We start from the raw sequence: 13422 nt of genomic DNA on the forward strand, positions 1-13422 counted from the left end.
GCATGGGGAAGAGAGCTGCAGGCCAGCAGGTGTGGGCTGGGAACCGGTGTGGCCCTCGCCTGGCTGTGTGACCCCGGGGCCACCCTTCAACCTCTCTGAGCCTCCGGTTCCTCATCTGTAAACTGTCAGACTAACAGTAACTGGTTCCCATGACCTCTACTATGGGAACATAATAACAATAGTGGTAATAGTAGTACGAGCTGCAACTTCTAGAACCTTCACTTGGGTTCAGGGCCACGGGAGGCATTGCACACGGATGGGGGTCATTTCATTTGAATTTCTTTGGGCCTCAGTTTCCCCTTCTGGAAAAGGAGACTGTTTGCTAGGCCGAGGATCTCCAGACTTCCTTCCAACCCGTTGTCACCTCCTCTTCGAGCTTTGGGGACAGGCCTGAGCCTTTCTCCCCTGTGATCTCCACCGTCAGCCTCCATTGCCGATAAAGATCAAGGTTGACAGACCTTTCTGTAAAGAGCTAGACCGTAAATATTAATAGACTTCGGGGGTCGCGTGCTGGCTACTGCTGCTTGTCTTTCTTCCTCTTCGTGACCCTTTAAAATATAACAGCCATTCTTCACTCTAGGGCTGACAAAAACAGGCCAGGAGCCAGTTTGGCCAAGGTCAGAGTTTGCCAACCTCTGATAGTGACGAATGTTCTCACCTCATCCAAGTGATTGCCATCCTGTATGGTGTCAGGTCAAGCCCTGAGCCTGCCCTTCTGGTCAGAGTTTTCCCCTGAGCCCCACCTAGAAGGAAATTCTAGAGCCACCACCGATCCCCGCTAAGGGCCAGCACCTCGGCCTGCTCTCAGCTCTGCTGGTCAACAAACACGCCTTGACTGTGGCTCAGCCTTGGAGAGCCACTCACTGAGTCATTGGCCGTAGCCCCCTGGGACAGGAGGGTCCTTAGAGGCCTCCTCCTCCACCTCCTCGCTGGTCCAGCGGGTGAAACAGGCGTGGGTCACAGTGTAATTCAGAAAGGCCCCTGTGGGGTGGGGTCCACACACTCCCTAGCCCCTGCCTCCCTCCCCCTTCTGGGATGTGCTGGCCCCTGTACGACCTCCTGCCTTGCACCGTGTCCTCTCTGCCTGTGACCGTCTTGCCCCAGATCTTCCCGTGGCTGCCACCTTTCTGTTTTTTTCAGTTCCGTGCTCCAATGCCGCCTTCCCAGTGGGTCCTTCTGCACCCACCGTATCCAAAGTTGCCCCCCCCCCATGCTTTTCTCCATCACTGGGGCTTTCCAGTTACTCCAACGAACCTACATCGAGAAAGGCACTTTCCGCTAGGATCCAGCAGGCACACACACACCTGAACCCAAGGGTTCACAAAATAACACGTCTCCTTCACTGCACGTGAGTCAGTAAGGGTTCACTCTGTTCCCTCCATGCCTTCCCTTCCCTCCCCTTCCCTCCCCTCCTTTCCCCTGCTCCCCTTCTTTCTCCCTATTCTCTGATACCCCCTGTAGGTCTGCCCCTGTGGGTAAACATTCTGCCCAGAACCACCAGAGCCACCCATTAGCTCCCCCAGACAATTAGCAACCTATTAAGGAACTCTATGCAAATGTGCACTAATTGACCTGCGACAGAGCATCTTCTGGAGGAGAAGGATGACTCCAGATGGCTTAATGATAGGAATTTAGGGCCTTTCTTTAGAAGCCCCTCTTGGGGAGGAAAGTGATCTGGGCTCCGAGAGGGCCTGCCAGCTGTCTGTCTGATGGGGAGGCCAGGGGATCAGGCTCCTTTTCTCAAACCATTGGACGAGAAGAGCTGTCCTTTCACCTCTTACCCCTCCTCCCCACCTCCCTCCCTTCCTGCAGCTCAGCTCGTTCCCCCCGCCCGGAGTTTTAATGGCTCGTTGACATCTGCTCTTCTGGGTCCCGCCTTTTCAGGTGTGTGCCCGCGACCCCCCTTTCTAATAGACTTTTTAAAGCAGTTTTAGGTTCACAGCAAAACGGAGCGGAAAGTCGAGGGATTTCCCATAAACCCCCCTCCCCGCCCCCGCACAGCCACCCCCACCGTCAGCGTCCGCGCCAGAGCGGGGGCGTTGGTGGACCTACGCCGACGCGTCATTATCACCCGAAGTCCATCGTTGACACGTGGGTTCCCTCCTGGTGGTGGGCATGCTTTGAGTCTGGGCACATTCACAGTGACGTGTCTCCACCATTACGGTATCATGCAGGATATTCCCCTGCCCTGAAAATCCTGTGCTCCCCCTCTCCATCCTTCCCCCACCCCAACCCTTGGCAGCCAGTCATCTTTTTACTGTCTCTGTAGTCTTGCCTTTTCCAGAATGTCCTGTGGCTGGAATCCTGCAGAATATAGCCTCTTCAGGCTGGCCTCTTTCACTTGAGTAGTCTTGCGCGTAAGGTTCCTCCGTGTTTTTTCATGGCTCGGTAGCTCGATTTGTAGCACCAAATAATACTCCGTTGTCCACGTGTGCTACAGTTTATTTCTCCATTTACCCCCGGGAGGACATCTTGGTTGATTCCGTGTTTGGGCAATTGATGAGCAAAGCTGCTGTAAGCCGCTGTGTGCAGGTTTTTGTGTGGACCTAAGGGTTCCACTCCTTTGGGTAGATTCCAAGAGCACGATTGTTGGATCGAAGGGTAAGATGGTAGGAGTATGTTTAGTTTTGTATGGCTGCCCTTTGAAGACTACCTTCAGCTCTTATTGAGTCCCTGCTGTATACCCAGCACCGTAGTAAGAAAAGTGCTCAGGTTTTGTCATTCAGTGACATCTCAGTCTCATTCAGAGACGTTTGACCCTGGGAGGCCGGCCCTTGGCCCTCCGTGGGTCAGGAACTCCAGACTTTCTCAGCTCCTCTGCCTCGGCCTCTGTGCTCATCTGTTTTCCTCTCTTTGCTCTTTCTTTGGCCATGTGATGACGGCTTCTAGTCTAAGTGACGGGCAGAGATAGTCATGTTTCAAATCCCAACTCCATGTTCTGGGGCGGGGGGAGGATGTATTGATGGATCAGTTTTATATCTGAGTTCCCCTGTGGTCACCAGCAGTGCCCGTGGGCACGTTGTGCGGTACAAACATGGCCCCTGGGGCTGCCTCCATGAGCAGGGGGTAGAGGCCACTCACTAGACGGCCCCCCCCAAATGTGTCCTTCACGCCGACCTTGGGTGGTCAAGATGCACCACAGCGAAGTCACTGAACCTTCATCCTTTTCCGAGACGAAGTCTGGGCAAATGGATTGTCGTGAGAAGGGGTGGCGGTTGGTTTGTTGAGCTGGCCAGAGTTGGGGGGTAGAGTATCACCATCTGTTGAGCAATCGTTATGGGTCTCCGCAGAATGCAGGCTCTGGAGCCGGACTGCCCGGGTGTGAACTTTGTTCCGCCGCTCTCTGGCTGTGTGACCTCACCACAGGTGCCTTAACCTTCCTAAACCTCCGTTTTCTCATCTGTAATCGGGGGCTAACAAAGGAGACCTTTCTTTTAGGTTATCAGGATGAAACAAATTGTGTCTCGAACAGTGCCTGACACACAGTAGGTGCTTAGTACATACTAGCACGTGCTATTATTATGGTGCTGTGTATTTTACACACGTTAGCTCATATAACCCTCAGACCTTTCTAGCCAGTGGGGGGAGATCGGTCGTATTTTGCAGATGAGGAAACTGAGTCTCGGAGAAGCCACTTGCCGAAGATCCCAGCCGCCGTGTCGCTGGGGCAGGTTCAAACCAGAAATGTCCGACCCTCGGTCTGACCCCCTCCTGTGGCTCCTCCCTGGTGGTTTCTCTTCACTGTGGTGCAGCCTGATTTCTCTGCAACAAGTGAAGGTGGCCATAAAGTTTGCCCGTGGAACAGGAGGCATTGGAGTCATTACCCGGGGAAACGAAATTTTAATATTTATTTTTAATGGGCCCCATATGCTCCTTTTGATTTTTTTATTTAATTACATCATGGCAGATGGCTGGGTGTTAAAGGCCATTAAGCTAATGGCACTTTGCCTTCTCGTTTATTTTTCTTGAATTTGGGGAAAGATGAATGATAATGGACACGGATGGTGAGCTGTGGATGCCGGGTGGTGGCGGGTGAGTCCCTGTCCTCGGACGGGAAGGGAGGAAGTGTGGGGGCTCTGGGGCTCCTCCTGGCGGCCGGGTGAGTGTGCGGAAGGCAGCACATGCTTGGGTTTTAGGAGGCCGGAGCAAGGTTTCCCCTGTGGGCGCACACACAGATGTGCAGAGTCTTGGACACGATAATCCCACTTTTTTGGCCCCCAGAGCAACTCTGTACGTGCTGACTGAAGTACCCATCACACCTTTGCACAGGGTGGGCCAGGCACTGGGGAGAACGACACCGAGGGTCCATCACGGACGCAATGGTGTCATTATACTCTGGACACCGGTGAGGGGACGGGTGTGTCCCAGAGGGGGTCCACACACCACGTAGGGGTGTGAAGTTCTTCGCCGGGGTTAGTTGGGTTAATAAAATTCTAGATTCCTAAAGACCGTGACCACAAGGTCGTCATTTATAATGGTATTTCTTGGGCTGTTTTGTAACTTCTTTCACTTGCCAAGGGGCTGGTCCTGGAGCAAGAAGGATGAGAAGGAAGTCTGATGAAAGGAGTTGAACTTTGAGTCAACTACCTGGAGAAGAAGTGTTTGAGGGACGGTTTTCCACGTCCCCAAGCTCGGGAAGGATCCTTCCACCGAGGCTGGGATTCAGCTGAGAGGCGGAGTGGGTAAGGGGCTCTAGCTGTTCAGGGGGTCCACACGGTGTGGGCCACTGCATCACAACATTGAGATTTCGACAGTCTTGCCCTTGAATCCCTGCTCTTGTCTCGCACGCCGTGTGCTTGGACCAGTCCCTTCGTCTCTCTGAGCCGTGGCTGCCTCATCCGCAAAATGGGTGTGATCGTAACTACGTCTCATCATTATTGAGCGGTCCTGTATTGCTTTCCAGGAATCTGGACAAAGATCTACCTATAGGAGGTTCATCGTAGCATTACTTACTTATGAGGGAGGAAAACTGGAAATATCACATAGGCCTACCGACAAGGAAAAGCTTGAATGAATCACAACATATTCCAAGTAGTTGACACACACACTAATCATTGGTAAGTAGTTTATTTCCGAGGCGGAGGGCATACTGACTCCTTTCCTTCCCTGAGTGGGGAAGAGAGACGGGGAAGGGAAGAAGCCAAAGGGGAGCTCCAGTCCGCTACCGCTGAGAGTGACTGAGGCTGAATCCCTCTGGGGAAAGTGAGGGAACCTGGCATCCACACGGCCTGACATTTCATTTCTCCTGTCGCAGGGGCGAGGGGGCCCAGGGCGGTTACCCACCCAACTCCCATTGTTCCTTCCAAGTAGCATCTGGGAGTTGAGTCTATGGGTGGGGCGCACACAAAATCTGTGAAAGACCTACCCAACGATTGGCAACACCAAAAAAGGCTGACAGTGTTGAGCCACGGTGCCGATCGATCCGGAAGAACAGGAACGCCCGTAGGCTACTGGGGGGAGTTGGTCACTGCAGCCCTTTGGAAAACACACCAGCATTTCTTAGGGCAGTCGTGAGATGTTCACACAGCAGGCCCTAGGAACGCCACTCCCGGGTATAGGTGCACCCTGCGTTGCTTGTACACAGGCGTCAGGAGACGACAGGGTTGAGTGTGGCAGCAGCTGGGGAGGGGAACTCATTCTACCCCGCCATCTGGAAGGACAAGCGCCACGGCCCCTCCCAGGGGCCCCGGGGGCCACGGGGCCGGCTCACCTCCTACTTTCCCTTCCCACAGGGTAGCTCTGCCCCACTTGGCAGCTCAACACCAGAAGTTCATTCTGGTGCTAAAAATAGGCTGTGTTTAGACGCTGCGAGGCTCCGGCTGGAAACACGAACCGCAGTAACCAAATGCTGCCATTCCTGCAGAGGGGGGGGGACGTCTTGCCCTCACGGTGGTGGAAACCCCCGCCAGCCCTGGGAGGGAGGCAGGGGAGGGATCCGGTCATCCGCCACATTGAGTAGATGGGGAAACTGAGGCTCAGGGGGTTGTCATGCAAAATGGAGAGGGATGGAGACTGATCGCTCATAGCACCAACTCCAGGCCTCTGGGGTGGGCATCTCACCGGACCCTCCCAGGGCCCCAGCAGGAAGACTGTGGTCGGCTCACAAGAGAAGAGTGGAGCTCACAGAGGCGCGGGCCCCTGCCCGGCTGAAGAGAGAGGGAGGGCGGGCCCCCTGCTCAGGCTCATGGGTTTCTGTAAGGCTTCCTGTAAGTGACAGGACAGGATGCTGACGGGATTATGGCTTCCAACGTGTAACAGGCAAGTGGAGACGGGGAGGTGGAGGCCAACACGTGCCCCCTTCCCCGGGGGCATTGTCCATGGGCCATCTGTGGGCTGGGGAGAGCCATTGCTCTCACAGGTTGCTGGGAGGGAGGAGTTTGTGAGAACGTGTTTGTAAAGTCTTTGAATGCAGCGTCCGGCATATAGTAGGTGTTCAATAAATGGCCGTTCATTTCATTTCCGCATTCGCTTTGGGGTTAGGATTTCTGTCTAGAGAGAGAGAAAGAGACAGAGAGAGGCTTGGGGATGGGGAGAGGATGACAGAGGGTGGTGAGAAGCAGAGAAGTCTTTGGGGTTCCCTTGGGGAGGGGGGGCTGTGGCTCATCGGGGCCCCCTGAACTCCAGGACCACCCAGAGCTGTGAAACGAAAGGCACTCCCTTCACGGAGCCCTGAGTGTCATTCTCTGAGGCTGTCACCAGTGTTGTGGTGACAGGGTTGAGGTTTAAGCCCCCAGGGGAGGTCAGTCCCCTGGCTCTTCTCACTCATTTCCTGCACCTCTTGAGGACCTGCTGTGTGCCAGGTGCTGGGGCTGACACAGAGAGAGAACAGACTGGACGCCCCCACGCCCATGTTGCCCAGGTTCCAGGGTGTTCTCCCTCCGGGCGCCCTCCCTCCCAGCACTGGCAGGTGGCGTGGGTGGCTCAAATCAGCACCGCCCCCCTGTCCCCTGGAGGAGCCCCCCTCCCCACAGTCCCTTCCCGGATGGGTCCCCTTCACTCCCCACACCACCAATGCCTCTGTCTCTTTCTGTTCCCTGCCAGCTTCTAATGAGCTCATTATCCTCTTAAAACCCATTTGGCACCCACTTAGAGAAAAGATGTGTTGAAATAGAAAAGAACAAGAAGGGAACAACAAAAAAGGACTAGACCCAGAAATATCCTCAGAGAGACAAAAAGCCACAGGGAACACGGCAGCCAGAATCTCTGCCGTCTCCACGGCAGCAAATGAGCTACTGCGGCCAATGCCTTTGAAGGCCGCTCACGTGTGCCCTTGACAGGAGTGGGGTTAGGGGGTGCTTTTCTTGAGCACCTACTGTGTGCCAGGCACTCTTCCTACATTTTTAAGTGCAGCCCTCCCGGCAAATATATTTGGGGGGAGGTGTCTTGACTCTCGCACCCACGTTACAGGTGAGGATCTTCATGAGAACAGGTGTCTTGACCCAGTCCCACGGGCCGGCGGGTGGAAGAGGCGGGATCTGAACCCGGGTCAGTCCACCTCCAAAGCCCATGCCCTCGTCTGCTTCTGGAAGGGCTGGTGTCCTTCTGCCCATCCCCACGATGGCTGCTGGCTTTTTGTCATCCTGGCCCAGCTGCAGAAACATCTGGAGTGTGTGTGATCTCCACGGAATACCATGGGTCACCACCCACTGCCTGGTTTAAAGTATCAGTGTGACCTTGGAACTTCAGTGGTTCCGCACGCACGCAGATAGAACATAGTCCAGACTCCTGGACTTGGCATTCAAGCCCCCCCCCCCCCCGCCAACTATGTGGCCCTGGGTAAATTACTTAATCTCTCTGAGCCTCGTTTCTCTCCTCTGTAAAATGGTTCCAGATCTCCCTCGTAGAAATGTTGCAAGGATTCAGAGTATGTATGTGTTCAGAGCAATGTCGGCTCGGTGAAGTGGTCAGTAAACATTAGCTATTAATTGCTGTTCTGTATCTTCTACATCTACTACAGGATTTAGCACGATCTAGTGCAGTGATTTCGTACAGTGGTGGTTTAGAGTTGCTATCTCCCTCAGCAGACTCTGAATTCTCTGAAAGGGGGACTCTGGATTATTTATTTCGGTATCCCAAGCACACACAGTAGGCAAGCAATGCACATTTTTGAACGGATGGAAGGATGGGTAGGTGGATGGGTGGAGGAGAGCGGTATGGTTGCATGGGCTGCAGCGGTCTGGATGGACGGGTAGGTGAACGGGTGGATTAATGAACAGACGAATGGTGGAGGGATGGACGGACGGGCAGGTGGATTGATGGATGGATGAAGGAATGGACAGTGGATGGATGGATAGATTGTGACTTGATGGGTGGGCAGGTGGACTGATGGATGGGTTAAAGCGGTGGACAGATAGACGGAGCGATGGAGAAATGGGTAGTTTGACCCCACAAAACTTTGGAGCTGTTTTTTTTTTTTTTCACTTATCTATTCCAAGTGCCTAGCACAATTAACTGCATAGTAGGTGCTTAGCACTTAGTACCTGAATGAATGGGATGGCGTATGGACTACTGATGGCATCTCCCCTGAACCACAGTTAAACTCCCATGCCACTGTCTGCATTCCGGAGGGTCTGTTACCATTCAGATCAGCCATTGGCTGCCAGTTAGTCCTGTACATTGGCCAAGACTGTCACGAGGCCCCCTGCTGGTGATAACATGAAATCGCACCAGCCAAAAGGAGTATTCGGTTTTCTGATTCGTATTGTTTTCCTCCTGGCTGATGATCCTTAACGTTTACTCATAAAGCGGTGCCCTCGGCCCTCCGTGCCCGTCACCATGACCTGAGGGCACCTTGTTACACCTGTAGACTTCCCCTTCTACCAGAAATCTGGGCTGGAGAGGTCCAGAATCTTCGTAGTTAACCAGGTTCTCAGGTGATCATGCATCAGATGCTCCGTGGACCACACCCTGAGGGGCCCTGTCAGACAGTGAGCAGTGTCCCTGGGAGGCCGTGGAGGCGGGCTGCTGCTTCAGGGCCTATCTCTGAATCCCCAAGTGACATCTAGCCCATGTAGGACATAAAGCCGGGTCAAAAACGCAGTGGTTAAGAGCTGTGGTTTTGCATTTGGACTGTCCTGGGTTCAGTTCCCAAGTCGACCACTCACTGGCAGTGCGGCCTCAGGTTCCTCATCTGTGAAGTGGGGAAATTGTTCCTCCCCTAGGAACCCTGGGAAGACCATGTGAGCTAACGCATGTAGGGGGCTCGGCACAGAGCTGGGCGGACTGTAGATGCTAAATAAATGCCGAGTGATGGCTATGTCGCTAAATCAGATTTCTTTTCCTTTTCTTCCTTGGGTAGAGGAGAGGGGCTATGGCTTTGATCTCTCCCACTGGAATGTGAGTCCCGTGAAGGAAGGGACTTGGTTTCTCTGGTTCACGGCTTTATGTCCGGCGCTTAGGACAGTACCTGCTACGTAGTGGGGTGCTCGCTAAGCATTTGCTGGAACAACAGCAACAAAAAAGAATGAATTTGATCTGGTTCCGAATCAGCCAGGTCCAGCAGGCAATTCGGCAGGGACCCTAGGAAGTACTTATTAGGCTTAAAATAGTTCACGTATCCGTGTACGTTTGACAAACATATAGGAAATGTGGGCCCTAAGAACTTGCGCTTGTCCGAGGTAAAGTGTGTCCGAAAATGAGGGCCCAGGAGGAGACAGGCCCCCAAATTCCCACTTCGGCTTACAGAAAAAGGCAGGTGTTCTAGAAGACCCGGGACTGGGCCTCCATCCAAGCCCTTGCTGGGTGCTTCAGGCCATTGGTTCCCTCCCTTCCTCGGGGCTCTGCATTCTCGGTGAGAAGGCTTAAGAATGCTTTGAGCTCTGGCCTCCGTGAGGAGGCTTCTTAAGCCCGTGTCCGTGCTGTTTTGCAGGTGGCAGTCCTGAGCCCTAATGCGTGAGCAGATGGAAACCCGGCAGCCTCTGTTTCCACGAGGTGGATACACCGAGCGTGGCCCCCAGCTGGGAAAGGGGCCAGACAATGGCCCTCGGTGAAAGAATCCAGCCCTGAGAGGCCGGAAGAGCCAAGAAAAGGTGCAAAGTGAGCTGCGGTGCTGGTGACCGACAGAATCCTCCTGCGACTGCCATTATCCAAGTTCTTTGGGAGCTTTCTGACGTGAGGAACAAGATGTAGGAAACTGGGACTGACTCCTGGGTGTGGGGTCCCTTCTGTGGCTCCAGGAAGCTCACCTTGACCTCAGGAGGGCTCCATTCTCTTGGCATCACCTTTGCGGAAGGAATAAGACTGCAGACCCCCAGGGGTTCCATCCCGAAGGGAAGCTTCGGGAACGCAGCCCCCCTCCATCCCCTTCCTGAACCCCCCCCCCCCCCCGCCAGCCAAGCCCCAGCGAGCCAGTCCGGAATGATCCTGCTATGGCCAAGCTCTGGTTCAAATTCCAGCGGTACTTCCGCAGGAAGCCTGTGCGTTTCTTTACCTTCCTGGTGCTCTACCTGACGGCCGGGAGCCTGGTCTTCCTTCACTCTGGCTTCGTGGGCCAGCCCGCCATCTCCCAGAGCCAGGCCAGCCCCGCCGCGGGGGTCCAGGCCGAGGGCGCTGAGCTGCCCTTCTTGGGTGACCTGCATCTGGGCAGAGGCTTCCGGGACACGGGTGAAGCCTCGAACGTTGCCCGCAGGTACGGACCCTGGTTCAAGGGCAAGGACGGGAGCGAGAGGGCCAAGCTGGGTGACTACGGTGGAGCCTGGAGCCGAGCCCTCAAGGGGAGGATCGTCCGGGAGAAGGAGGAGGAGCGAGGTAAGAGGGGCAGACAGGGAAGGTGGCCAAGGGGAAGGGAGGGGGTGAGAAGAATACGGTGACCGCCACCAGGTTTCAGTGTTGAATAGGAACCGGCTGCCATATAGTCACGGCTGTAGACATGCCCGGGGGTTCGCTCTCATCCCCGTTTCAGAGGAGACATTTGAAGCCCAGAGAAATTAAATAGCTTGCCCAAGGTCACACAGCTGGTAAACAGCCAGGCATGGACTTGAACCCTACATCTGCCAGAGTTCAAAGTCTGACATTTCCTCACAGCCTTTTTTAGTCTTGTTAAATAAATACACATGGACATTAAAACAGCGTCTAGTGAGCACTTACGATGTGCCAGGTACTTAAGCACTTTAATGTGTATTGAATTGTTACCACAATTCAATGCTGTTATTCCCATTTTAAGGATGAGGAAACCGAGGCACCAAGAGCCCACGGTGACATAGCTAGTCAGTGGCATTGCCCGTGAGAAGGCTCAGGAACTCTGTGAGCTCTGGCTTCCACGGCATGCCGTGGCTCTGCTGTACTGTGTTGCCTGTCGGCCCATCTTGACGGATCTCTTGGTGATGGCAGTTGGAGGGCATCATTGCCCTGGAGGTATTTCCTCGCATTTTCTTAGCCTTTCAGTCGAAAAAGGCTTTCTTCTGTGAGTGCGTTACCTTACTCGGTTTCCACTATACCTCATGAACAAGGGGTGTGACCCTCCACCCAGGTAACAGATGTGGAAACTGAGGCTTGGTGAAGGGAGACACTTGCCCAGGGCCGTATAGCTGGGGAGAGGCACATCTGGCCTGAACGCTTGGCCCCTGGACCGTCTTCCAGAGTCTGCCGACGTCCGCCCGGCTGACCAGCATGCGGGGGAGGAGCCCGCAACCCTGCAGCTCTTGAGATGAACACACATGGCATGTTTTGGGAATCCAGGCCAGATGGTTTGGGAGGATCCAGCACCAATCAGGACAGAAGGAAAACCTCCCCAGCCTTTGTGTTCCCTGCCATATATCACACTTTTGCTGTGATTCAGCTCACGGAAAACCCCTTCTTCCGCCATGGAGGGAAGCGGGATTAGTGGCAGGGACTCACACAGGGGAGCACGTTCCCCGGCTTCGGTCCCACCCTGTACTGGGCTCAGGAGCCATCCAGGGGACCCCACCTTCCCACGCTCGGGGATCTCCTAGAATTCTGCTTCTTTAAGAACTCGGCGTTCACAGGGAGGTGGAAGAGTGTGGGACGTGGCAGAACAGATTGGGGGACTTGGATTCATGTTCCACTTCTGTCCCAACCAGCCATGTGGCCCAGGCAAATAGTTTCACTTTCTCATGACTCAGTTTTGCTGTTGGCAAAATGGGGATAACGACCCCTCCCTTCTGGGCGTCTCCTGAGAGCTCACTGGGACACTGGTTAGGAAAGTACCCAGCACAGTGCTTGGCACATTGTGGGTCTTAGAGGTGATCAGGAAGTCCTCGTGGATCTGCTGGCGGGAGGGACCCCATCTTCTCGGTCCAGGTGAGGTACGAGGTGCTACACAGAATGGAGAAATTGTGAAGTGGCTTCTCTTCACCCACCCAGCTGTATCTCTCCCTAGCCACTCTGAACTCCTAGTAGTTTACAAATCCCAAAGTTCGTCACAAGCCTGCACCTTAGGATATGCTCTTACCCCACCTAGGATAAATTCCAGAGCCCCCTGTTATGGCCACCGCTCCAAACTTATCTTGTAGGGCTCTGCATGCCACCCCCCCCCGCCACCCGCACCACCACACCCTGCCCCACTGTCCTTCTTGCCATTCGCTGAATGTGCCAAGCCTGTTCCTACCATAGGGTCTTTGTATAACCAGTTTCTTCTATCTGGGATGCTCTTCTTCCGTATCCTTGCATGGCTTCCTATCTCCCTTCCTTTGGGTCTGCAGTCAAACCTCGTCTTCCGAGAGAGGCCTTCCTAACTAAAACAGCCCCACTTTGTACCTGGTCACAACCATATTTCCTGGTTTTATTTTTGTCACAGACCTTACCATCATCTGAAAGCGTCTTGTTTATGTGTTTCTTCCTTGTTTGTAGTCCGCCTCCCCTACCAGACTGTCAGTGCCATGAGGGCAGAAACGTTGCCTGTCCTATTTCCCCCACTCTCTTCATTCAGCACCAGGGACAGCACCCGGCACAGAGCCAGTGCTCAATAAATACTTGTCTCAGTACTTGTGGAATGAAGGAATGATGGGATGGACACATGAATGAATGACCCTTCCTCTGTCTGGAGTGCCTCCAAGGGTCAACGCCACTCTTCCTTCCGCTCTCAGCTTAACTCGCCTCCCGGAAATTGTCCCTGACCCCCCACCCAGTATGGTCCCTATCAGGGCCATTAGGTGAATGGTGATCACCTGTGCTTTTGAGGTCCCGGATGGAGTGGGGATGGAGTGGTGCATCGGTAACCAACCACACTCACAACACCTCCCATTTGTTGTGAGAATAAACTGTCACAGCCACTTCTACCAGAAATGACCGCCATTTCTTGAACACCTACTCTGCGCCAGCCGCTGTCCTGTTTTCACGTATTTGAATGGAAGGATCTATGGAAAATGCTTATCGCATCTCCTGGTTCATGATTCTAGGTCACTTAATAGTGACCTGGTAGTGAGTTACTATCAGTAGAAGTAATAATAGCTACTGTCTATTGAG

General features: G+C 54.0%; 1 protein-coding gene across 9 annotated transcripts in view; it reads left to right on the top strand.

Moving 5' to 3' along the window:
* WSCD2 (WSC domain containing 2) overlaps nucleotides 1-13422 on the top strand; it is a 116682-nt gene that overhangs the window by 50257 nt on the left and 53003 nt on the right. For 7 of the 9 annotated variants that reach the window (XM_019814635.3, XM_045041186.1, XM_045041187.1 and 4 more), the window contains exon 2: nucleotides 9869-10746. In XM_019814635.3, the coding sequence (XP_019670194.1) occupies nucleotides 10368-10746 (379 nt within the window). In that variant the 5' untranslated portion in view covers nucleotides 9869-10367. Of the gene's footprint in view, nucleotides 1-4903; nucleotides 5058-9868; nucleotides 10747-13422 lie in introns of all 9 variants that reach the window. The other 2 variants (XM_045041181.1, XM_045041182.1) reach the window with 1 other exon arrangement.

This window comes from Felis catus, chromosome D3 (genome assembly GCF_018350175.1).
Source record: "Felis catus isolate Fca126 chromosome D3, F.catus_Fca126_mat1.0, whole genome shotgun sequence".
Lineage (NCBI taxonomy): Eukaryota > Metazoa > Chordata > Mammalia > Carnivora > Felidae > Felis > Felis catus.